The sequence below is a fragment of the Pithys albifrons genome, chromosome 7, assembly GCF_047495875.1.
Source record: "Pithys albifrons albifrons isolate INPA30051 chromosome 7, PitAlb_v1, whole genome shotgun sequence".
Lineage (NCBI taxonomy): Eukaryota > Metazoa > Chordata > Aves > Passeriformes > Thamnophilidae > Pithys > Pithys albifrons.
Window position 1 is genome coordinate 56,956,535 of NC_092464.1, and position 25,129 is coordinate 56,981,663.

The window sequence follows — 25,129 nt, forward strand, 5'->3', positions numbered from 1 at the left end:
GATGTGGTGACACCAGGGCTGAGTCCAGAGGAGTGACAGCTCCCTCTTCTGGGTGGCCACATTCCCTTCAAGGCAGCTCCATGTCCTGTTGTCCTTATTAACTTTGATCCTGAACCCCTGTGCCTCAGGACATCCTTCACACAGCCCAGGCCCTTCTCCTCGGGGTCACTCCAGAGCTGTTCAGGTCCCTGCCCTCATCTCTGGGTCATTGTGCCCCCAGGGCAGGACTGGCCTCTTTGCCTTCTGAAACTCCAGCAGGTTTGTGTTGCCAGAGCCCAGAGCTCCTCAGGGCCCCTGAGAGGGACTCTCAGCTGGGGCAGCTCTCAGGGTGTGTGCACAGGTGGCTCAGCTGCCTCTGGGTGCCCAAGGCTGCTGCTGCCTGTCAGGGAGGCGACAGATGTGACCTGGCAGCCCCTTCCCAGCTACAGGTCCCTTGGAGATGCTGAGGCCCAGCTGACTCCTCACAGCATTGCCACCCATGATGGGAAAGAAGTTGGAGAGGTGAGAAGAGCAGGGAAAAGGAGAGGGTGGGACCCCCCCAAAAATGATCAGGAGGTGGCTGGGCATTGGGGGGATGATGTGTAAGGGATGGGAGAAGAGGGAAAGTGTGAGCTGTGACCCCCAAACTGATCTTGGGGGTGACTTGGGGATTGAGGAGATGATGGGAAAGGGGGGAATAAGCAGGAGGGTGGAAAAGGAGGGGTGGGCTGGTAGGGTGGACAGTCCCATGAGGGTCTTTGGGCAGAGGGGACTTAGAAAATGGGATTCAGGGTTGGCTCCCTGAGCTCCCAACCTGCTGTGGGGTGCTGGGGCTGCTGCAGGGTGGGGAGTGGGCGGGCATGTTGGGGCAGTGGGGAGTGGAAAGCTTAGACAAAGTTTATAACAAAGGAATTACTTATTAATACAAATATGAGATCAAAGACGTTAATCAAAATTATTTACTAGGCAATAGAAATGCTAAAACTTCATTAACTATGGTATAAGAGAGGACAGTGCACAGTCCTCAAGCAATTCTTGAAGCAATTATACTAAAGCTACCAAAAAGGAAATAATTATTAATTAGCAATTGATGTAGCTCAGACAGCCCAAGGCTGCTGGGGAGATCTCTGCTCTCAGCCTCCAGGAGTGACCTTAGCTGGGGTCCCCACCCAAGGGAGGAATCTCTACACACACCCCCCAGGAGGGGTTACCTGGGAAGAACCTGCCTCTGTGAAAGGAGTCTGGACTTCTATAGTATAAAGGGATTGACTGACAGTCATTTGAGTCCAGTGGTTGCCTCACCATCAGGATGTTAATTAGGTGTTGAAGTCAGACCCGTACATGTGCAAACAGGGCATTGTTTGCTTGAACATTCCAGCGGGGATGTCTGTTCTCTCAGCCCGACGGGTAGACCTGTTCTAAGCACGGCTAGTACTGTTCGCTCAGTGGGGCAGGTAGACCTGGTCTCTCCTAGTCCGGCGGGTTGACTTGTTCACTTTTCCAGTCCGGCGGGAAGCCTTTTTAGTCTGGCGGGTTGACCTGATCACTACCTCAGTCCAGAGGGTAGACCTGTTTCACTGCGGCGGGCAGATCTGTTCTCTAAGCTCAGCCGGTAGACCTGCTGTCTCCGCCGGACTTTGCGCTTCAGCCGCTGGTTTCCGGAGCCTGGGCGTCCACGGGTAGACCTGGTAGCGGCGGCGGGCGGGTAGACCTGTTCTCTCTCACACCGCCGCCCACAGCCGCTCCCAAACCTGCTCCGGCCGCCCCGCCGGGACCGCCTTCCAACGGAGTGGGCGCTGCCAACCCAGGAACACCCCCGGGACAAGGGAAGGGGACACCCACGATCCTCCTCTTCCTCTTCCTTTCCACCACTCCGACTGCGCGCCAGGAACTCTCGGGTGAGCGGGAAAACAGGGGGGGAAAGGGGGAGAGTAGAAAGGGGGGCTGGGACCCCAAACTGCACAGTGCCCCCCCAAGGGCCGTGCGGGCTGTGCCATGGAACACGAGAGCCGGGATGGGCCCGGCCAAAGCCCCCAAGGGCACCAGGATGTGCCGCTCCTTGGAGCCCGCGCTGGGGCTGCCGCGGGGCGGGGCCGGAGCTGCACACAGGGACGGCAAAGGGTCCCGACAAAGTGCTGCGGACCCCCGAGCCGAGCCCCGAATAGCCCGGGGGGGCTCTGGGGGTTGGGTTGTCTTCGGGGGGATGGTTGGGGCTTGAGGGACCCCAAAGCTGAGCCGCCAATGCCCCCTGGGGGCTATTTGGGATATTGGGGGTCCCAGTGTCGGTTCCCGGTAGAGCCCCTTGGTGGGCTGGGGGATGCGGGGACCCCCCTTGGGGGGTTGGTGTGCCTGGGTCAGGCCCTTCGTTGGCAGCCCGGAGAGGGGTGACACCCTAAACCCCAAAGTGGGGAGACCAGTGAGGGGGAACTCCTGGCAGGGTTTTTTTGGGGTCTCAATGTTTGTGGGTTTTGGGTTGAATTTCGGGGGTGCATGGGGAAGACGGTACTGGAAAAAAAATATTCCAGGGCGTCCCAGTGCCAAGGAAAGGGGGGTGCAGGGGCTTGAATAAGTGGGTTGAGGGGTCCAGGCAGACCCTCTGCTTAGAAAAGGGCGGTCCAGGGTTCCCCGATGTTGGGGAAAGGGGATCATGGGTTACAGAGACCCAGAATGGCCAGGAAAGGGTGTTCAAGATGTCCCCCATTGTTCAGAAAAGAGGTGCCTGGGGTCTGGGAAATGCAGGAGTGGGGGTCCTGGGAGTCCCAGAGTCAAGGAAAAGGGGGGGTGTGGGGGCTAGAAGTGGTGGGATGTCCAGGAAAGGGTGTACAGGATAAGAGGGTGCATGAGCGTCCCAGTTCTGGAAATTGGGATCAGGAAGGTGCCAAGCTGAAGGACAGGGAGGATTAGGGGTGGGGAGAGGTGGTTTGGGGGTGCAGGGGGTCTCTGTGCCCAGAAAAGGGAAGTCCAGGGGGTGCCAGGGTAAAGGAAAAGGGAGTGTGGAGTCTGGGAGAGGCAGGATGGTGTTACAAACTACTTAAATATCACTGAAAGAAGTTAGGTTCAAAATATTTTCCCCAACAAAATTAAACTAAGTTCTCTGTTAATTCAAAAGCCTGATTTTTTATTATTAAGGAATTGCTAAGAAATTCAGGAGAGGGAAATAAGAACAGCTAGGAAAACAATAAGAATACTTTTGAGAACCAAAAAAAAAAAGAGTTTACCACCCAAACAAAGTATTTTTCCGTCATCTTAGTGTGTGTGTGGGATAAGCGATGTTGTGTCTGTTCCTGTAGGCAGAGGTGTGGAATGCAGCTCTTGCAGTGCAGATGTGATGCTCAGTCTGTGCTGCTCTCCCTTGTGCAGCAGGGCTGCTCCTCACTCTCTGCAGAGCTCTCAGGCTCCGCGGAGCTGTCGCTCACGGGCAGCAGCGGCGCAGCCACCCCAGGCTGAACAGGGCCAGGGCTGGGTCAGCAGGAGCAGAACTGACGCAGGGAGCAAGGCAGAGCTCAGCTTTCTCCTTAGTCTGCAGGGGCAGGCAGGCAAGCAGCTTGGGTGGGGAAGGAGGAGGGTAAGAAGGTGAGATGGGTGAGGCAGGGGGAGATGGGAGAGGTTCTTGACTGTGGTTCTCTCTCTCCATTCTCCACGCTCCCTATGCACTGAAATTCCAAGGTGTTCTTCTGGTTCTTCTGGAGCTTTTATGGAGTCCAAGACAGTTCAGACATTGATTTTTACACGTAGCTTGCAAATTTCACAGAAGCAGGATATAGTTTTAGCCCAGTTATTACAACAAGAGGATGCTTGTGTGAGTTCTCAGCAGGCAAGAGGTTTGGCTGAATTTGCTGCCATGACTTGCAGGAAGCTTGGTGAAAGGCTTTGGCAGGTGTTTGTTTGTAAGAGGATTGTGGCTTTCTGTCAAACTGCTGACAGAAAATTCTTTGATAGGATGTTTATGACAGGGGAATAATGGGGGAATAATATTTATTACATTTCTCAGTTATTGGTGTGTAACAGATGAGTGGGGAAGCGTGGGCAGGGGCGTCCTTGAGCCAAAGAAGGGGAATGTGGGTGTGAGGTGAGCTGGGATGCCTGGGAATGGTGGCCTGGTGGTCCCTGGAGCCAAAGAAAAGGGGGATGCAGGGGCTGGGAGAGGCAAGATGGGCAGGAAAGGGGGTGCAGGAGGATCCTGGAGTCAAAGAAAGGGGGGTGTGGGGGCTGGAAAACAGGGAACGGCCACAGAGGGGTGTCCCAGAGCCCTGGAAAAGGAGGTGCAGGGGGATCATGATAATAATAGGGAAGAGAAGGAGAAAGCAGTGAGATGAGGCCCCAAAGTGCTGATTTCCAGAGGCAGGAAGGTGGGGAGAGGGCAGGGAGGTGTCCCCAGGGAAAGGGATCCCAGAGCAGATCTGGTGTTCAGGGCCAGAGCAGGAACTGGCAACAAGGATTTTGGGAATGCAGAGCAGTGGGAGGGGGGTCGCCCTCACCCTGCTGCCCATCATGTGCTTCTCAAAGCCCAGTCACCTCCAATATGAGCCCAGTGGCTCCTACTGGATGTCGCTTGCCCACAACATTGTCCAAATTGGCCCCAGTATGGTGCCAGTCACTCCCAGTGTGCTCCCAGTATTAACTCAATTGCCCCCCACATGCTTTCAGTTGCTTCCTTTTACCTCCTCTATGATTCAGGAAGGATATTGAGGGGCTGGAGCGAGTCCAGAGAAGAGCAACAAGGCTGGTGAAGGGACTGGAGCACAAGCCCTATGGGGAGAGGCTGAGGGAGCTGGGGTTGCTTAGCCTGAAGAAGAGGAGGCTCAGAGGTGACCTCATCACTGTCTAGAACTACCTGAAGGGAAGTTATAGCCAGGTGGGGGCTGGTCTCTTCTCCCAGGCACTCAGCAATAGGACAAGGGGGCACGGGCTTAAGCTTTGCCAGGGGAAATTTAAGTTGGATATCAGAAAAAAATTCTTTCCAAAGAGAGTGCTCAGGCATTAGAATGGGCTGCCCAGAGAGGTGGTGGATTCACCATCCCTAGAGATTTTTAAATGCAGATTGGACGTGGCGCTGAGTGCCATGATCTGGTAAATGGACTGGAGTTGGCCCAAGGGTTGGACTTGATGATCTTGGAGGTCTTTTCCAACCCAATCCATTCTATGATTCCATTCATCCCCAGTGTATCCCAGTTACCACCATCATGCTCCCACTCACTTCTAGCATGATGTCATTTGCTCCCAGATTCTTCTGGTTAACCCCAGGAGGGTCCTAATTGCCTGTGACATGCTCCTATATGATGCCAGGATGATCCCAATTGGCCCCAGTCTGTGCCAGGAGGAGCCCAAAGCTCCTGGAACACATGGAGAACCCACCTGGAGGAGGGTCCCTGCAAGTTCTGTGGCTGCAGGAAGAGCCCCGAGGAGCTGAGGGCCCCCCAGAGCCACCCCAGGTAGTACAAGGTGGTCCCACAAGGTCTCCTGCTGCCCCTCGTGTCCTCCAGCTTGGGCCCAGCTCCTCCTAGTGTTATCCCAGTTGCCTTCAACATGGTTCCACTTCCTTCCAGTATCAGCCCAGTATCATGCCATGAGCTCCAAGTGTACTCCCAGGTTTTTTCCAGTCATTGCCAGTATAATCCGACACTCTCAGATACTCTCAGTATGATCCCAGTATGACTCCAGTGTGCATCCAGTTGCTCCCATTATTAAACCAGTTCCCCCTACATGCTTCCAGTTACTCCCTTTTACCCCCAGTATGGTTCCACTCACTCCCAGTATATCGCAGTTGCCACCATCATGCTCCCAGTCACCTGCAGTATGATCCCAATCGCCTCCAACATGATGCCATTTGCTCCCAGTTTCTCCCAGTTGCACCCAACAGGGTCCCAATATCCTCCAGCATGCTCCTTGTCACTCCCAGTATGAGCCCAGTATGATGCCAGTTGCCCCCGACATGGTTCCACTTGCTCCCTGGTCCTCCCAATTTGATACCCCTCAGTTGCCCTTAGTACATTCCCAGTTTGACCCCAGTCTGTCTCGCATGGTCTCAGTCATGCCCAGTAGCCACTAGTATAGACCCAGCCACTCCCACTTGCTCCCAGTTGCCCCCAGTGTGGTCCCAGTTCCCTTCCAGCATAGTCCCACTTGTTCCTAGTCACTGCCAATATGGTTCCAGAGATTGCCCCAGATGATCCCAGTTATGTCCAGTTACTGCCAGTATAATCAAAGGTTGTTTTGGGCTAAATTTTGATGTTTTGGAGGTTTTTGGGATCACAAGATGCCCAGTGACTTCTAGACATGGACTTGGGCAAGAGGATCCCCCAAGCCAAGGCATTCACACCATGTTTTCCCCCCAAAGCAGGATTTCTCATTCCTCAGCCTTGGCCAGATGGAGGAGGAGGCTGCGAGGAAGAGGAAGATGCCCCGGGACCCCCAGGCAGGTGAGGAGGAAGTCAGTGCCCCTTTGCCCCTCTCTTGTGCTGCATCTTCCAGCCCAGCATGGCCCCGGCTGCAGGACAACCCCGCTGCCGACGCCGTCCTGCCGGGGCCGGGTTTGGGGGGATGTCCTTGGCCTTCCCTGTGGGCCAGAGGCAAATGCCCTGCCTGTGCTTGTTCCTTCTTGCCCCAGGCCCCGAGCTGAGCACAGAGGACAAATCCCCCCGGCAGAACCTGCTGGCAGAGGCCGTTTTGAACAGCTCCAGAGTGCAGGAAGTCACTGAGGAGGAAAAGCCACGGAGATCTGCCAGGAGGAGACATTCCAAGCCTAGCCCAGGGCTTTCTGAGGATAAACAACCCACCCTGTCCCGGGAAGGCGGCCTGAGCTCCAACCAGAGCTCTGACTTGGTGATGCAGCAGCGGCTTCACAGAAGGGAGAAGCGCTACAAGTGCTTGGAATGTGGGAAGAGCTTCAGCCAGAGCTCCGAGCTGATCTGCCATCAGCGCATCCACACTGGGGAAAAGCCTTACACATGTAGGGAATGTAGGAAGAGCTTCAGGAACAGCTCCAACCTGCTCCGGCACCAGCGCATGCACAGTGGGGAACGGCCCTACCCATGTAAGGAATGTGGAAAGAGCTTTAGGGACAGCTCTGCCCTCCTCAGCCACCTGCGCCTGCACACTGGGGAGAGGCCCTACACATGTAGGGAATGTGGGAAGCACTTCAAGCACAACTCCAATCTCGTCACTCACCGGCGCACCCACACTGGGGAACGGCCCTACACGTGCACGGAATGTGGGAAGAGCTTCAGTGACAAGTCCACCCTCATCAACCACAGTCGCATCCACACTGGGGAACGGCCCTACGCATGTGGGGAATGTGGGAAGAGCTTCAGGAATATCTCTGGCCTTATCACTCATGAGCGCATTCACACTGGGGAGAGGCCATACAAGTGTGGGCAATGTGGGAAGAGGTTTCAGACCAGCTCACATCTCCTCGTGCATGAGAGGACCCACACAGAGGAGAGGCCCTTCCGCTGCACCGACTGCGGGAAGGGCTTCAAGCAGAGTTCCGCCCTCGTCACCCACCAGCGCATCCACACTGGGGAGAGGCCCTACAGGTGTTCTGAGTGTGGGAAGAGGTTCCAGACCAGCTCAGAAGCTCTTGTGCATCAGCGGAGGCACACAGAGGAGAGGCCCTTCCTCTGCACCGACTGTGGGAAGAGATTCAACCAAAATTCCAAACTCATCCTTCACCAGCGTATCCACACTGGGGAGAGGCCGTACAAGTGTGGGGAGTGTGGGAAAAGCTTCAAGCAGAGCGCCAGCCTCATCACTCACCGGCGTATCCACACTGGGGAGAGGCCTTACAGGTGTGACGAGTGTGGGAAGAGCTTCACCCAGAGCGCTACCTTGACCCAACACCAACGCACCCACCAGTAAGGGAAGCCCTCCGAGTGCCCTGACTACAGGAAGAGCTTCGTCCACTGCTGCAACTCCATCAGCGGACCCATGTTGGATGATCCACAGTGACCCACGTTGGGCCCAGACCTAATGACCCATGTCGGGTAAAGACTTGATGACCAGCATTCCTGATGAAGCCTGGTTAGCAGAGACCTGGAGACCCACCTTCCAGGTGATCCATGCTGGGCAGTGCATTGGGTTTCTGTGGCCAGATTTTGGTAGCAGGGGAGGCTTCAGGAGTGGATTCTGTGAGCAGCTGCCAGAAGCTTCCCCCATGTCTGGCACCTGTCCTGACCCCCCTAAAGCTGAGGGTGACCCAGGTACTTTTTAATCCACCCCTTGAGGCAGATTAGATTTACGTTATCGATATATATGTATATGTAGGGTTTAGAACACTTTGTTTCCATGTAAAGTAGCTTTGGAGCAGTTTTAGATCCTTTTTGTAGTGATATAAAAGCATAAAAATAACCCTTCCCTTCTGTGGCTTCAAGCCCAGCCTGTCTCCTCCGGGGTTGGATGTTCCCCCCTGTGCCCCTGGGTGGTTCCTTTGCCCAAGGGCAGCAAAGCACCCACTGCTTTTGCAACTGGAGCATGTTGGAGCCACGAACCATGAACATTCCAGTCTTCAAAGCGAAGGCACATCTCCCTTGGTCAGAAATTTTAAACATCAAGTTTAAGGCAGACAACTGTTTCTGCAGCTGGTTTCCGTACCCCTTTCTTTTGGCAAGGAAACACACTGAGAACAGATCCACAAAGCTGCTGAGGAACACCCGAATATTCAACTGTGGCCACTGAGAAGGAATTCCTGTCCTGGTTAGTGATTTCTCCTGTCTTTTCTGGGTGTGCCAATAACTTACTCAGTACCAAAAGTCTCCTCCCAGTCTCCATGAGCTCCTGTTTAAGCAGCACCAGGAAGCTGATCCCACTCTCCTGAGCTCCACTGTGAGAGGGAGTTCTTGAAAAGAACTCTGGGCTGGAGAACTCAGGGCTGGTTGAGTCAGCACTGGCTGGAGCGATGCCGGAGCTGGGCCAAGGCTGAGCATCCAGATCATGGTCTTGTCTTTGAGGGGCTGAAATAACCACCTGATTAATTAAATGTGGCACATTGAAGGGAAGGGGGCGATAAACTCCAAAAGTCACAATTTTACAGCTGGTTTTATTGAGGCTTTTGCCACCATGGGTTTGGTTTGGGTGTCTGGATGGGGGCAGGCTTTGGTGGCTTGTAATTTTTGCTGACTTGTAAGCTGTTTTTTGGCAACTGAGGCACAAACTCAGGTTGCTTGTACAAACTGAGACCTTCACTAGTTACGAACTCTGCAATTTGTAGGGTTTGGGAGAGGAGCATGCAAACTAGGGGGAGAGACATGCCAGCTGGTACTTTTCCACTACCCAGGAAAGTTAATAGTCTTTTAAACCATACCCAGCACCACAAATACAGCAAGCAGGACAAAACTCTGAGACACAAAGGGTCAGACTTAAGATCTGGAGTGCAAACAGCTCTTCTTTGTTTCTGCTCAAAGCCCATGGCTTCCTGCTGACATCTCCAAGCATCTCTGTGGTTTCATGCCAAACTTGCAGTCCCACCTCTCCCCCTTTTTTGTTTTTAGGCTGTAACACAGAGACTTGTGCAAAACTGTGATTAATCATATGCTGCATGCAAGATAACAAAGACAGAACACAAAGCATAATAGCAAAAACCACAAACAAACTCATTGATGTAACAATAAATGCTTTCTTTAACCATGGTCCTGTGTCAGACTTGTCAGGCCAGTTAAACTGCTCATCCCTCGATCATCACTTTTCTCAAGTTGAACAGTAAACTCTTTCAGCTTTTTAATGCTCTGCTGTATTGACTTGGAGGGGTCACTAAGGTTCTTGCATGTCCTGTGTTTAAGTAGGTGTAGGCCTATATTTAGGCTTTAGTTTTTTAGAGCAGGCCTGGGATTATCAGCTGACTGGAGCTGGGTCAGGCCAGCTGACAGCTGACTTCTTCTGGCCAGTGGTATTCTATACCATATTCTGCTGTCATCTCAAATATAAATACAGTGTAGGAGAAGGTGCTTCTCTCTTTGGTCTTGGCCATGGTAGTGGCAGGATGCTGCTGCTGTCATCCACTGATGTCATCCGCTGAGTTGGGTCCAGAACCACCTCACCTCTATGTTACCTACAGGAAAGTGAAATGTTTATTCTTAGTTTTCTCTTTGCTTGGATCTGTCCCTAGGGGAATGGAGTTCTCTTGGGTGATTTTGCAACCAGAATAGTGAGATTTGTGTCCTGAGAAATTCACTTTTCTGTTGGGTGGGGAGGTGAAAAAGTTGTTCGTTATATCTAATTTGTGTGAGCAAGTATTATATTGTAGTTTACTTTTAATTTTCTCTCTTTCTAGAAACTAGTGAAGTGTAAGTTTCGGAGGGTTTCTTTCCATTTTTTTGGCTGGGTGGGGAAGAGGGATCTTTGTCACTTTGGTTCATACTTGGCATCTTGCCAAGCTTTCAAACCAAAACAAAGATTGGTGTGTCTACCCAGTTTTGGCCAGTGGACCTTGGCTGGCCTCCCAGGAGCTTGGAGGCTTCCCGGGAGCTGTGGCTGCTGTACCAGAACTTGTTTATATAAACATACCTAGTTATTGTCATTGTTTTAGTACATGTAGAACACCAAAACATAAACAATGGTTTCTCCCTGCTGGATGCTTGTGTTAACCTCTCTTTTGACTGCCCTTCTAAGTTCAGACACCTTTCCTGTGTCAGCACCCCGAGAATATGAGTACAGATGAAGAGACTGTGCTTTCTGTCCTGCTCCACCCAGACAGAGAGCAAACCCCAAGTGTGGGTCATGTGGTGAACTGTGGTCCTTCCTGTGTGACATGGGGGAAGACATGAGGTGGTGGGACAGTGGATCTAGTTCTGTATATAAAATGGAAGAAAGGTGGTAAAAAGGCTGTCCACGTAGTTGACGCAGAGACCTCAGAAAAGAGCCAAGAGCAGCAATAAGGCTGCCCTGCCTCCAGCCAGGAGGAGGAGAGGGACAACGGAGACTGTGGGACATTGCTGAACCAGAGCAGTGGCCAGGGCTTTACCTCTACACTGACTTGGTGATGATAGCCCATGCCCTGTGGGGATGGCTAGATTGACGGAAGAAGACCAATTGGAAGTGTTGAGAGCTAATGAACATCACACCTGGACTAGAATAAGGGAGAGTTGTTCCTGGCTTGGTGGGCCCAGATGCCTTGGGCCACCTGTAGGTGGGCGAGGCCGATGGGTGGATTTAACCATGGACACAATTTCTAAGGTTATCCACAGCTGTGAAACATGTGCTTGCTATTGTGAAAACCCCTGAAGAGGATGTAGTGACCCCAGTGAGGGGATGGTGACTCCTGAGAAGGGGATGGTGACCCCTGAGAAGGGGATGGAGACCCAGTGTGTGCCTCAAGGACATTTAACCTTGGGAGAACAAAATAACTTGCATTTTGAGTTGTGTGTTGCAGGACATGAACCATCATGTGAAGAAGACCTGAGCTGAGCCAGTGTTGGTGTCCAATGATGAACTGTTCTTTTATTGCCCCAAATACCCCTCCTAATGGACTAATGCCTACAATATGGAGGGGTGGAAGATGGCTCTGAAAAAAACAAAGACTGTTTAAGCACATGAAATAGACAGATGTAGAATATGGGTTTGATGTCCTTTGGTATGATTGTAGTAGTTTTAGTTAGGCCTAGATGTGGGCCTTACCTTTAGCAGGCCCTGATAATGTTATGCAGATTAGGAGGGGCAGGTGTCACCTGACATGAGCAACCAAAGAAATATTTCATACCCAATGATGCAAACTGAGATAGAAGTGCAGTAGAGTAGGAGGTGTTCTCTCAGTTCCCATCTTGGCCGAAGTAGAGGCAAGACACGCAGCTGCTGCCTTGGTGGAGTGGGCCTTGGCTGCTGCCCACTGCTACTTCCCATTTTGTTTGAGTTCAGGAAGTAAAACATTTTATTGTTATTCTCTCTCTTTTGCCTTGCTGGGTGTCTTTTGAGGTGCTTTATAGAGCGATGAGGTCTGTTTTTGATGGGAGGTAGAAAATTGTTATATCTAACTTGTCTAGATGTGTCTTATATTATAGTTTTCTCTTTTTTTTTCTGTATAAATACATATAATTGAGTTTAAATCTTTGAGGGATTTTTTTCCTCCCTTTTCTCAGCAAGAAGGGGAGGGAGACTGGATATGGACTGGGGAGTTGGCATTTTGCCAGCTCAACCCAAGACACATCTCATGGTCAGATGGTCAGTGTAAACCTCATGGCCAAATGGTCGGTGTCCTCTCATGGGTCTGATCACATCATGCTCACGATCATCTCATGGTCATCTCATGGTCACGACCGTCTCGTGTTCAGGACCCTTCAGTGGTCAGGGCTGGAAAAACCCTCTGGGGTCATTAAGTCCAACCATAACCCACCCCTGCTATGGCCACCAATGAACCACGTCCCAAAGTGCCACCTCCACACGTGTCCTTGGGCACCTCCAGGGATGGGGACTCCACCACTGCCCTGAGCCAGGGCTGGAAAACCCTTTCCATGGAAACATTTTCCTGATACCCATTTAAACCTGCCCTGGAACCACTTGAGGCCATTTCCACTCAGATATTCCCCTGACACCCCTTGTTTATGTCCCTTGTTTATGTCCCATCAAGGTCACCTGATCTTTTATAGGTCCCCTGGCAATGACCAGTAACAGGTACAATGGTTGTATTGGGTATAATTCTAAAGAAACATATTAATAGATGAACAAAGTAATAATTCTATTAATTCTATTAGTTCTAATTAATAACTCTATTAACTATGAACAATTACTACACCACAGACAGAGTCCTCAAAGTTGTCATTTCATGCTATTTTTACCACCCTCCATCATATTAAGCCTTTGGTTTCCACACAGGAAGAATAAAAACCAACAATTTCCTGATTATTCTTCAGTTCATTCCCCTCCCCAGGCCCAGCCCCTGCCCTGCCCCCTCCTCAGGGCAGGTGAGATCCCAGGGAACAGCCCCAGACTCCTCCAGGGCAGGTACCTGAGATGAGTTTGCTTTTTTTTCCTGGGACTTCCATCTTCCAGGATCCACCTGAGACTCCTCCCAGACATCTCTTGGAGCCTCAGTCCCTGACTTTGGACTCTGAAATCCCAGATAACAGCCCCAGACTCCTCCAGGGAAGCTTTCAAGTTGGTTTTGCCCTTTTGGAAGTGGCTCTCTATTTTGGGATCCACTGCAGACTCCTTTGGGCATCTCCCAATCTTTTCTTCTCCGAGGTTGTACTTGATATCCCAGGTGACAGCCCCACACTGCTCCAATCAGACTGGAGAGGATTTGTGCCCTGGGCCTGCAGTGTCGCAGTGTGCCCTGGGCCCTGCAGTGTCACAGTGTCCCCTGGGCACCCTCAGGCCCCACATCACACAGCCCTGGCAGTTCCCTCACCTGCAGTATTGGGGCACTTTGGGGCACCACAACAGAGGCAAGATAATGGGCCATTAGAGAGTGTCCAAAGGAGGCAACCAAGATGGGGAAGGGCCTGCAGGGGAAGCGTGTGAGGAGCAGCTGAGGGCACTTGGTGTGTTGAGCTGCACAAGAGCAGACTAAGGGGAGATCTCAGTGCAGGTACAACTTCCTTGGTAGGGGCAGAGGAGGGGCAGGCACTGATCTCTGCTCTGTGGGGACCAGGGACAGCACCCAGGGAATGGCCTGGAGTTGTGTCAGGGCAGGGTTAGGTTGGATTTTAGAAAGAGGTTCTTCCCCCAGAGGGTGGTGGGCACTGACCAGGCTTCCCAGGGCAGTTGGCACAGCCCCAAGGCTGACAGAGCCCCAGGGGTGTTTGGATGATGCTCTGGGGCACAGGGTGTGACTCCTGGGGATGTTCCTGTGCAGGGCTGAGGGTTGGGCTCCATGATCCTTGTGGGTCCCTTCCCACTCAGCACATTCTGGCATTCTGTGATCCATCCTGAGTGCCGCTGTCAAAGCCCCCACAGCCTCCACTCTCTCCTGCCCGAGCCCCCCCTGCCCCAACCTGCTGCTGGCCCCACTTTTGGCTGCTTTGGGCAGGGGCTGCCTGCGATGTGCCAGTGCCTGGCACGGGGATGCTCTGGTAATGGGGGGATTTGGGGGACACCTGCCTGGAAAGGGGCTGAGCTCTCTGAAAACAACTGACTCTAGCCCTGAATGTAAATTTTAGGAAGCAGTGGAACCCTCTGTCCTAGTTCAGCAGGAGGGACAAGCTAACCCTGTGTGGGGGTGATCAAAGCTGTGTATTCTACCCCCTCTATTCATTCCCCAAGGACAATGGGCCATTAGCAGCAGCTGCCCAGGGAGCCATTATCACCTTCACACCCAGCCTGAGGGGGGCGGAGCTGCTAATGGGCCATCAACAGCTCAACACCCCCTGGCTCCCAGAGTCAATCACCCATTGTGTGAGTCCCCACCCAGGGGGAGGGACTGAGTGCTCCCTGAGGGTACATAAGTGGTGGGTAAGAAGACCTCGGGTACTTCTCGTCGGATCCAGAGCAGCAGCAGGACCTCGACAGCAGGAGATCACCGCTCTCACCCAGACCACAGCCCTCGCCTGCACCAACAGGTTTTTCTTTTCCTTTTGCTTTGGACTTGGGGGAGCCACAGGGGTCTCAGCACAAGGGCAAACAAACCCCCTTGGGTTTGTGCCCCAGGACACTGGGTTATACTGCTGGGGTATTGTGAGTTGAAAGCAATTTCCCTTGTGTGTCAGTGTTGTTATAATAATATTATTATTAAATTTTAGCTCTGACTTATAATCTCTCTCGTGGTGAGTTCATTTTCCCTTGCTGGTTCACCTTCAAACCAGCACATCTTTTGGCGCCCAACGTGGGGCACGAGAGAGAAGTCAGAACTACAATTTCATTTTGTGTATTTGGGTACAGAAACTCCCTGACTACCATGTTGCTTGATGTATTCATGTGGGTGGTGTATCTGGGCCTGTTCATATTTCGACACATGGGGAACCATGTGCCTGTTTTGATGCTCTCTTTAATACCAGGGGGAAGGATCAAAATTGCTTTATTAATATACTATGTTTATGTTGTCATAACATCAGAAGCAATGAATTTCATTGTGAATGTATATTCAGTCTGGTGTGCCTGTCCTGGTTTGGGTTGTTACCTCTGGGGTCTCATTAAAAATAGCACCCAGACTGTGGGGAAAACAGGCGGAGATGGTTACTTCCACCTTTTCACCTCTGCTACAACAATCATTGAAAATATTGAGCTTCCTTTTGATGTTAGGGACAGCATAATCCTACTGTTAGTGCTGTTAGTGTTGCTTTGTCTCCTCTGTACTGTATACACCATGTTTAGGGTCAGAACTGGGCTCTCTAAGGAGACTTGCTGGAGGCCTGCCCTGGGAGCGGATGATGTTGAGTGGCACGGGAAGTGGGAAGATATGGGCCAGTATTTGGAGACCTTCTCTCCTCAAATGATCTGGAAATTCACCCCAGAACAACTGCAGGCCCCTGCCAAAATGCTAAGCTATGTGAAAGGAAGATGCTCTGGTAGTCCCAGAGATGTGCAGCTCACAGCAACCTGCTGGGCCCTGGCCACTGCCTACCGCACACTGCTTGGTGTGGTACAGCATCATCAGGAGGAGGAGAAAAGGAGCAAATCCACAGGCACCATGTCCACCCAAACCACGGCTGAGCCAGAGAGGAAGAGAGATACATCAACTAGCGCCATGTCCACCCAGACCATGACTGAGCCAGAGAGGAAGAGAGATACATCAACCAGCGCCATGTCCACCCAAACCACGGCTGAGCCAGAGAGGAAGAGAGATACATCAACCAGCGCCATGTCCACCCAAACCATGGCTGAGTCAGAGAGAAGAGACACATCAGCCAGCACCATGTCCACCCAAACCATGGCTCAGTCAGAGAGGAGAGACACATCAACCAGCACCATGCCCACACAAACCACAGCTGAGCCAGAGAGAAAGGGAAACAAATCAACCAGCACCATGTCCACACAAACCATGGAGGAGCCAGAAGGACAACAGAAACCGATAGCAGTTGCGCCTGTCCAGAAAAGAAAATCAAAGACCAAATCAGTTCGTATAGTGAATGACGAGGAAGAGTCAGGACCTTCATCTCAAGCAGAAGAAATGGAGCCAGAAATAATCACCCGGTCCCTATCCCTGGGAGAGCTGCGTGAGCTCCGGAGAGAGTTCACACGACAGGCAAATGAGTCCATCTTGACCTGGCTACTTCGAATCTGGGATGCTGCAGCCAATGACACAATTCTAGATGGGAGTGAGGCGAGGCAGCTGGGATCCCTTTCTCGAGATGTTGTCATTGATCAGGGCATTGGAAAGAGACAGGAAACTCTCAGCCTCTGGCGGCGACTGTTGTCAAGCGTGAGGGAGAGATATCTTTGTAAGGAGGACCTCCACGTACAGCAAGGACAGGGGAACACGATGGAACAAGGTATCCGGTGCTTAAGGGAATTAGCCGTACTGGAGATAATCTTTTCAGAGGATGAGAGATTCCCTAAAAGTCCAGATGGTGTCCAGTGCACATCCCAGATGTGGTTAAAATTTGCACGACTTGGGCCAGAAATGTATTCTCGCTACCTTGCAACATTGCAGTGGAGAGAGGGAGAAGACAAGGTGGGTGCACTGGTCAGCAAACTCAGGATTTATGAAGACACTGTCACTGCTCCATTACGAGCCCATGTCTCAGCTGTGGAAACAAAACTGGCTGAACTGGAAGAGAAGATTAAGGAAGGACTCTTCCATATCTCTCCAGAACAAACAAGAGTCTCCGCCATCAGAAGCAGGCGTCTTCCAGCTAAGGAGAAAGGGTACACTCCACGCGGCAATCTGTGGTTTTACCTCCATGAGCATGGAGAAGATATGAGGAAGTGGGATGGGAAACCCACCTCTTCCTTAGCAGCTCGGGTACGTGAATTGCAAAGAGGCACAACTAACACAGGCAATTCTTCAAGGTTGAAGGCTGCTCCGGTCTCTCGTGGGCAAGGCCCCAGACAGTATAGGAATGATGATGTTATGCCCGATCCTCTTGAAGGAACCTCCCGGTCATATTCACAGGGAGAGCGCAGTGAATACCATGACCAGAACTAGGGGGGCCCTGCCTCTAGCCAGGTAGAGGAGAGGGACAATCGGGTTTATTGGACTGTGTGGATTCGGTGGCCTGGCTCATCAGACCCACAGAAATACAAAGCTTTAGTGGACACTGGCGCACAATGCACGTTGATGTCATCAGGATACGTCGGGGCAGAATCCATTTCTATTTCTGGGGTAACAGGGGGATCCCAACAGCTGACTGTACTGGAAGCTGAAGTCAGCTTGACTGGCAAGGAATGGCATAGACACCCCATTGTGACTGGTCCAGAAGCCCCATGTATCCTTGGCATAGACTACCTAAGGAATGGATATTTCAAAGACCCAAAGGGACTGCGTTGGGCCTTTGGCATAGCTGCTGTGGAGACAGAGGAAATCAGACAGCTGAGCACCTTGCCTGGCCTCTCAGAGGACCCTTCTGCTGTAGGACTGCTGAAAGTTGAAGAACAATTGGTACCGCTGGCCACAGCCACAGTGCACCGTCGGCAATACCGCACTGACCGAGACTCTGTGACCCCCATACACAAGATGATTCGTGAGCTGGAGAGCCAAGGGGTGGTCAGCAAGACTCACTCACCCTTTAATAGCCCCATATGGCCAGTACGAAAGTCCAGTGGAGAGTGGAGGCTGACGGTGGATTACCGTGGTCTCAATGAGGTCACACCCCCCCTGAGTGCCGCTGTGCCGGACATGCTGGAGCTTCAGTATGAGCTGGAGTCCAAGGCAGCCAAGTGGTATGCCACCATCGACATTGCCAATGCCTTTTTCTCCATTCCGTTGGCAGCAGAGTGCAGGCCGCAGTTTGCTTTCACCTGGAAGGGGGTGCAGTACACCTGGAATCGACTGCCCCAGGGGTGGAAACACAGTCCCACCATTTGCCATGGACTGATCCAGACTGCATTGGAAAAGAGTGAGGCTCCAGAACATCTACAGTACATCGATGACATCATTGTATGGGGGAACACAGCAGGGGAGGTTTTTGAGAAAGGAAAGAAGATAATCCAGATTCTCCTAAGAGCTGGTTTTGCCATTAAACGAAGTAAGGTCAAGGGACCTGCTCAGGAAATTCAGTTCCTAGGAGTGAAGTGGCAAGACGAGCGTCGTCAGATTCCAACAGAGGTGATCAACAAAATAGCAGCTATGTCCCCACCGACCAGCAAGAAGGAAACTCAGGCTTTCCTAGGTGCCGTGGGCTTTTGGAGGATGCATATCCCTGAGTACAGTCAGATTGTAAGCCCTCTCTACCTTGTGACACGGAAGAAAAATGATTTCCAGTGGGGCCCTGAACAACCACAAGCCTTTGAGCAGATTAAACAGGAGATTACCCATGCAGTAGCCCTTGGGCCAGTCAGGACAGGACAGGATGTGAAGAATGTGCTCTACACTGCAGCCGGGGAGAATGGCCCATCCTGGAGCCTCTGGCAGAAAGTACCTGGGGAGACTCGAGGACGACCGCTGGGATTCTGGAGTCGGGGATACAAAGGATCTGAGGCCAGCTACACCCCAACTGAGAAAGAGATCCTGGCAGCTTATGAAGGAGTTCGAGCTGCCTCAGAAGTGATTGGCACTGAGGCACAGCTCATCCTGGCACCCCGACTGCCAGTGTTGGGATGGATGTTCAAAGGAAAAGCTCCTTTTACCCATCACGCCACTGATGCCACATGGAGTAAGTGGATCGCTCTGATCACGCAGCGAACCCGGATAGGGAATCCTAATCGCCCTGGGATTCTGGAAATCATCACCAACTGGCCGGAAGGTGAGAGTTTCGGATTGTCCTCTGAAGAAGAAGAGGAGCAGGTGACACGAGCTGAGGAGGCCCCACCATATAACCAGCTACCAGAAGAGGAGAAGCGATATGCTCTCTTCACAGATGGCTCTTGCCGCATTGTAGGGACAAGCCGGAAATGGAAAGCAGCTGTATGGAGTCCTACACGTCGAGTTGCAGAAGCGACTGAAGGACAAGGTGGATCAAGTCAGGTTGCAGAGCTGAAAGCTGTTCAGCTGGCTTTGGATATCGCTGAACGAGAGAAGTGGCCAAGACTCTACCTTTACACTGACTCGTGGATGGTGGCCAATGCTCTGTGGGGATGGCTGGAGCGCTGGAGAAAGGCCGGCTGGCAGCGCAAAGGGAAACCCATCTGGGCGGCTGAGATGTGGCAGGACATCGCTGCCCGGGTAGAGAAGCTGAGTGTGAAGGTCCGTCACGTAGATGCTCATGTACCCAAGAGCCGGGCTAATGAGGAGCATCGTAACAACGAGCAGGTGGATCGAGCTGCCAAGATTGAAGTCTCTCAGGTAGATCTGGATTGGCAGCATAAAGGTGAATTGTTTCTAGCCCGATGGGCCCATGATGCCTCTGGTCATCAAGGCAGAGATGCGACATACAGATGGGCTCGTGACCGAGGGGTGGATCTAACCATGGACAGTGTCTCACAGGTTATCCACGACTGTGACACATGTGCTGCCATCAAGCAGGCCAAGCGGGTGAAGCCTCTATGGTATGGTGGACGGTGGTCGAAATACAGGTATGGGGAAGCCTGGCAAGTTGATTACATCACACTTCCCCAAACACGCCAAGGCAAGCGCTATGTGCTGACCATGGTAGAGGCAACCACTGGATGGCTGGAAACATACCCCGTATCTCACGCCACTGCCCGGAACACCATCCTGGGCCTTGAGAAACAAGTCCTGTGGAGACACGGCACCCCAGAGAGAATAGAGTCTGACAACGGCACCCACTTCAAGAACAGCCTCATAGACACCTGGGCCAGAGAGCACGGCATTGAGTGGGTGTATCATATCCCCTACCATGCTCCAGCTGCCGGGAAAGTTGAGCGATGTAATGGACTGCTGAAAACAACCTTGAAGGCGTTGGGTGGGGGAACTTTCAAACACTGGGAGCTGCATTTGGCAAAGGCCACCTGGTTGGTCAACACTCGGGGCTCCATCAATCGAGCTGGCCCTGCCCAATCAGAACTCTTGAATACTGTAGATGGAGATAAAGTCCCTGTGGTCCATATGAGAGGTATGTTAGGAAAGACTGTTTGGGTTAGTCCCACCTCAAACAAAGGCAAACCCATCCAAGGGATTGTCTTTGCTCAAGGACCTGGTTGCACTTGGTGGGTAATGCAAAAAGATGGAGAAACACGTTGTGTACCACAAGGGGACCTAATTTTGAGCGAGAAGAGTTTGTAATGTTTCATTGCATATATGTATATATATATATATGTATAGGTAAAAAGGGGATTAATTTGGGAATGACTAGATGGAGTAGAATAAGGGGTGGATAATGTCCTAGTTCAGCAGGAGGGACCAGCTAACCCTGTGTGGGGGTGATCAAAGCTGTGTATTCTACCCCCTCTATTCATTCCCCAAGGACAATGGGCCATTAACAGCAGCTGCCCAGGGAGCCATTATCACCTTCACACCCAGCCTGAGGGGGGCGGAGCTGCTAATGGGCCATCAACAGCTCAACACCCCCTGGCTCCCAGAGTCAATCACCCATTGTGTGAGTCCCCGCCCAGGAGGAGGGACTGAGTGCTCCCTGAGGGGTACATAAGTGGTGGGTAAGAAGACCTCGGGAACCTTCTCGTCGGATCCAGAGCAGCAGCAGGACCTCGACAGCAGGAGATCACTGCTCTCGCCCAGACCACAGCCCTCGCCTGCACCAACAGGTTTTTCTTTTCCTTTTGCTCTGGACTTGGGGGAGCCACAGGGGTCTCAGCACAAGGGCAAACAAACCCCCTTGGGTTTGTGCCCCAGGACACTGGGTTATACTGCTGGGGTTTGTGAGTTGAAAGCAATTTCCCTTGTGTGTCAGTGTTGTTATAATAATATTATTATTAAATTTTAGCTCTGACTTATAATCTCTCTCGTGGTGAGTTCATTTTCCCTTGCTGGTTCACCTTCAAACCAGCACATTGATTTATAAAACGTTGAAATCAAACAATAAATATCAGATGTATTTAAAAAATATACAAACACAGTGTTGTGGAACTGGCACGTATTCACTTCAAGCCCTGGGGAATCCTTTTGCCTGCCCTCTAATTAGGAGCACTTTATTAGGTTAATTAACCACTGATTCATTACTGTCTTTGTTCATCTGACAGGCATAGGCCAGCACGGGCTCCACAGGCTGCAGGGCTGCTGCTCTTGCCAGCACTCAGGGCATTGGTTTTATTTGCCCCCAAAAGGGAAAACAGCCCCAGATCCCTTTGGTCGAGCGGAGGAGGGAACAGATTTGCGTAAGAAAGGACCATAAATCGTTTTTCCCCAGCTTTGGAAGAACAAACCAAAGAGAACTGAGACGAGACCCCCTCAGTCGGGCCCTGGAGCGCGGGGAAGTCGCGTCGCAGCCGCTCCGGCTCCGGCAGCGGCACCGCCGGGTCGTGACGGGGAGGGGCGGGCGGGGAGGGGGAGCCGGGCGCGGAATCCCGGCGGGAACGAGAAGGGAAAGGGGAAGGGGAAGGGCCCTGGGGGCGCCGCTCCGAGGGGTCCCCGCCAGGCCGTGGCACTGAAGAGCCGCCCCGCGGGACGAGCGAAGTGCGAATACAAAGCAGAGAATGAAGGAAATGGAACAGAGATCGGCACTGAGGGGGCCCGGCCGGCACTGACGAGCCGCACCGCGGGACGGGCCCTGTCGGGAGTCACCGGAGGTGGGGGCGAGGTCTGAAGAGAATAAAATGCAGAGGATAGAAATAGGAAAACAAAAGATCCGCACCGGGGGAGTCTCCGCCGCCCGATAACTAAAAGAACTGCACGGCGAGACGAGTGAGGAGGAGCGGCGTTGAAATAGTCGCCCTGGGTGGGATGCGGGAATAAAATGGAATGGAATAAAATAGAGAGAGTAGAATAAAATGCACTCAAAGAGCCTTCCCGAGTCACCGAAAGAGCTGCCCTGAGGGACCCGCTGTCGGGTGGTGTCAAAGGGCTGCACCGAGGGGAGGGCGAGGAGTGACTGAAATTAAGCACAGAGAATAAAATCAATAGAATCAAAAGCCGCGCTCGGGGGGTCCCCGCCTCCCCGGATCTAAAAGAGCTGCCCCGAGGGAGCGGGGAGTGTGAGGGGCTGGGGACCGGCACGGAGGGGTCCCGGCCGTCCCGTATCACTGAAGGAGCTGCACAGCGGGACAGGCGAGCTGTGAATACGATCAATTAGAGACAATAAAATAAATGGACTAAAAACCTGCGCCGAACGGTCTCCGCTCCGTATGTAAAAAGAGCTGCCCCGAGGGAGCGGCGGGGATGGCACCGTGGAGGTCGGACGGTGTTCGGTGTGCCCGAAAAAGCCGCATCACTGGGCGGGGACAGAAGGGCGGCACCGAGGGATGGGAAGCGTGAACGAAATACAAAACATTGAATAAAGTACAATAAAAGAACCGCACCGGGGAGTCTCTGCCGCCCCGTGTCACAGAAGGAGCCGCACAGCAGGACATACAGAATAAAATATAGCGAAAAAATATACGGAATAAAACATTTGCGACAAGGGGTTTGTGCCGCCCGGTACCTCAAAGAGCTGCCCCGAGCGATCAGCGGGGCGGCCCCGGGGGGTGTGAGGGGGCGATGAGCGGCACCGAGGGGTCCCCGCCGGCCCGTGACACCCAAAGAGCCGCCCCGAGCGACCGGCCGGGGCCGAGCGGCGGCAGAGCCGGAGCCGGGAAGCGGCTGGAGCGGCGGAGACGAGCAGGTTGTTCCCAGCCGGCTCCGCTCACCCCGAGGGCACCGGGGGGGCATCGGGGGGTTGTTCCCAGCCGGTTCCGCTCAGCCCGAGGACACCGGGGGGACATCGGGGGGTTGTTCCCAGCCGGTTCCGCTCAGCCCGAGGACACCGGGGGGACATCGGGGGGTTGTTCCCAGCCGGCTCCGCTCACCCCGAGGGCACCGGGGGGGCATCGGGGTGTTGTTCCCAGCCGGCTCCACTCAGACCGAGGGCACCGGGGGGACATCGGGGGGTTGTTCCCACCCGGCTCCGCTCAGCCCGAGGGCACCGCGCTGGGGCCGCCCCGCAGTTCCCAACCAGCTCCCCCCGCACGGCCCGGGCCCCGCCGAGCCGAGACACGCCGGGAAATCGCCTCCATGCACTAAAACCCCTTTTAATAAAGTGTTTATCCCGTGACCTGCCCGGCCGAGCAGCCGCATCTCAGTGCCACAGCCCGGGCGGGGATTGGAGCAGCGGGGGAACCGCTGGCGGCAAATTCGGGGCACAACAGCGGGGTTGGGTCAACTTGGGCAGGTTCGAGCTGGGAGGGAAGCGCGGACAGAGACCCACGCGGGTCTCGAGAGCCCTGAAGAATTCCTCCAAAATACGCCCGAATACCTCCCAGAATAGCTATGAATTTCTCCCTCTCCGATATCTCTGAATTCTCACCAAATAACAGAAACCTCCTCAAATACTTGCGAGTGCTCCGAAATATTTGAAAGCTCCCGAAGTACTTCGGAATTCTCCCAGTATACCCCTGAATTCTTCCCAAAGCCGTCTGAACTCCGCACTGGCTCCCACAGAGGCTCCTGTGTCTCTACGAGCGGGATTCGAGGGAGAATAAACAGAAGTTTCCTCCGAACGATTAAATTTACCCCCCGCCCCGAAATTAAAGTTTCATTATAATGATCAAACTTCCTCATTTTCTGCCTCCAATTAAACTTTTTGTTCCATAATTAACATTTTCTCACTCAAACATTTTTCCTCCAATAAAGTTCCCCCCCCGAAATAAAATTTCCTTTCTAATTACAACTAACTGAAAATTAAACTTTCTCCCCATAATTAAAGAGTCCTTCCCAATCTTACTTTTCTCTCCCAATTAAAATCTTCTCTCTCCGAGTAAAGCTTTATCCCCTCATTAAGGTTTTCTGCCCCAATTAAATTTCCTCTCCAGTCAGAATAATCTTCCCGCATTAAAATCCCGTTAATTACATTTTCTCCTTAATATTAAGTATTTCTCCCCCAATTAAATTTTGTCTTTCTAACCCCTCTTCTGGCTCCTCCTGGCCCCGACGTTCTGCAAAACCAAACCGAGAAGTATTCAAAGAAATAATAATTATTTCGATTTATTCTTACTGGAGTTTTTTCCTGGGGAATTTTCCTGCAGCTCCACCCTCCAGCTCCAGCTGCTTTTCAGCCCTTTCCCAACTTTTCCAGCTTTTCTCCTCAGCTGGGGAGGGCAGATTATCCAAAAATGTTGATTTGGGGGTGCAGGAGGGGGTCGCTCTGCTCGGAGGGTCCCCGAGGTGACCCCAGAGCGGCCACGAGGACCCAGCGCGGTTCCCTCCAGCCCTTTTGATCATTTCCTTAATGTAAACCCTTCAAAAATAAGTGTTTTGTAACTAAATCACCCACTGCGGGGTTTAACCACAAAGTCTCATTTATTTTAAATCAGTTTTGAGGTTTTTCTTGCAATCCGTGGCCTGACAGCACCAAAGAAAGGCTGTGGGAAGGGCAGGTCAGCACAGCATCTTCTGTAAGGGTATAAAGGTGACTGTGAGCAGAAGAAAAAGAATAAACTTGAGAGTATGGGAAAAAATACAAACTAAAAAAGGAAAAAAATGAAAAAATCAGAAAAGTAAAAACTGGAATGAAATATAAAGACATAATAAAAAGAAATTGTAGTAAACTTTTAAAAAATAAAAGTAATGGCATAGTTTTTCCTACTGGGATTTTGGGGTTATCCTCTTTTATCCTGTTTCCTGCTACTGGAAGAAACTGGGGCAAATTCCTACTTTTTCTTTTTTTTTTCTCTTTTCTGTTTTTTTTTTTTTTTTTTCAGGTTTTGGATACATGAGGAAAAAAATAGAAGTATTTTTACCTCTATAAAAAGATGGTTCTGGGCGTTCTGGGACTGGCCCTAAACTGGGATTACCACCCAAAAACGTGAAGAAAAAGGAGGGGACAAGGTTGGGAATTAGCCATAAAATGGTCCAAGTGTCCCATGGATTTGGGATTCACATTTACTCCGTGGCTTTGCATCCCACAAAACTCTCCCCAGAGAGATTTTTGGAACAACTGGTCACCTCCATTTCCAGGAGAACCCCAAGGCTGTTCCAGGCAGGAACCTGCAGCCAGTGTGGGTTGGAGTGAGGGCAGGGCAGGAGTGGAGACGGGTGAACAACACACCCAGCACCCCCCAGGTGGGACTGTCCCAGGCCTGT

The 25,129-nt window shown here is 52.2% G+C and overlaps 1 protein-coding gene and 1 pseudogene across 1 annotated transcript in view; one reads left to right on the forward strand and one right to left on the reverse strand.

The window, feature by feature from the left end:
• LOC139673813 (zinc finger protein 850-like) overlaps positions 1-25,129 on the forward strand; it is a 408,695-nt gene that overhangs the window by 198,005 nt on the left and 185,561 nt on the right. Inside the window, exon 6 of the mRNA XM_071559632.1 lies at positions 6,890-7,832. Within this exon, the coding sequence (XP_071415733.1) occupies positions 6,890-7,832 (943 nt within the window). The remainder of the gene's footprint in view (positions 1-6,889; positions 7,833-25,129) is intronic.
• Positions 1-25,129, reverse strand: part of LOC139673822 (zinc finger protein 135-like) — a 302,962-nt pseudogene that overhangs the window by 125,003 nt on the left and 152,830 nt on the right.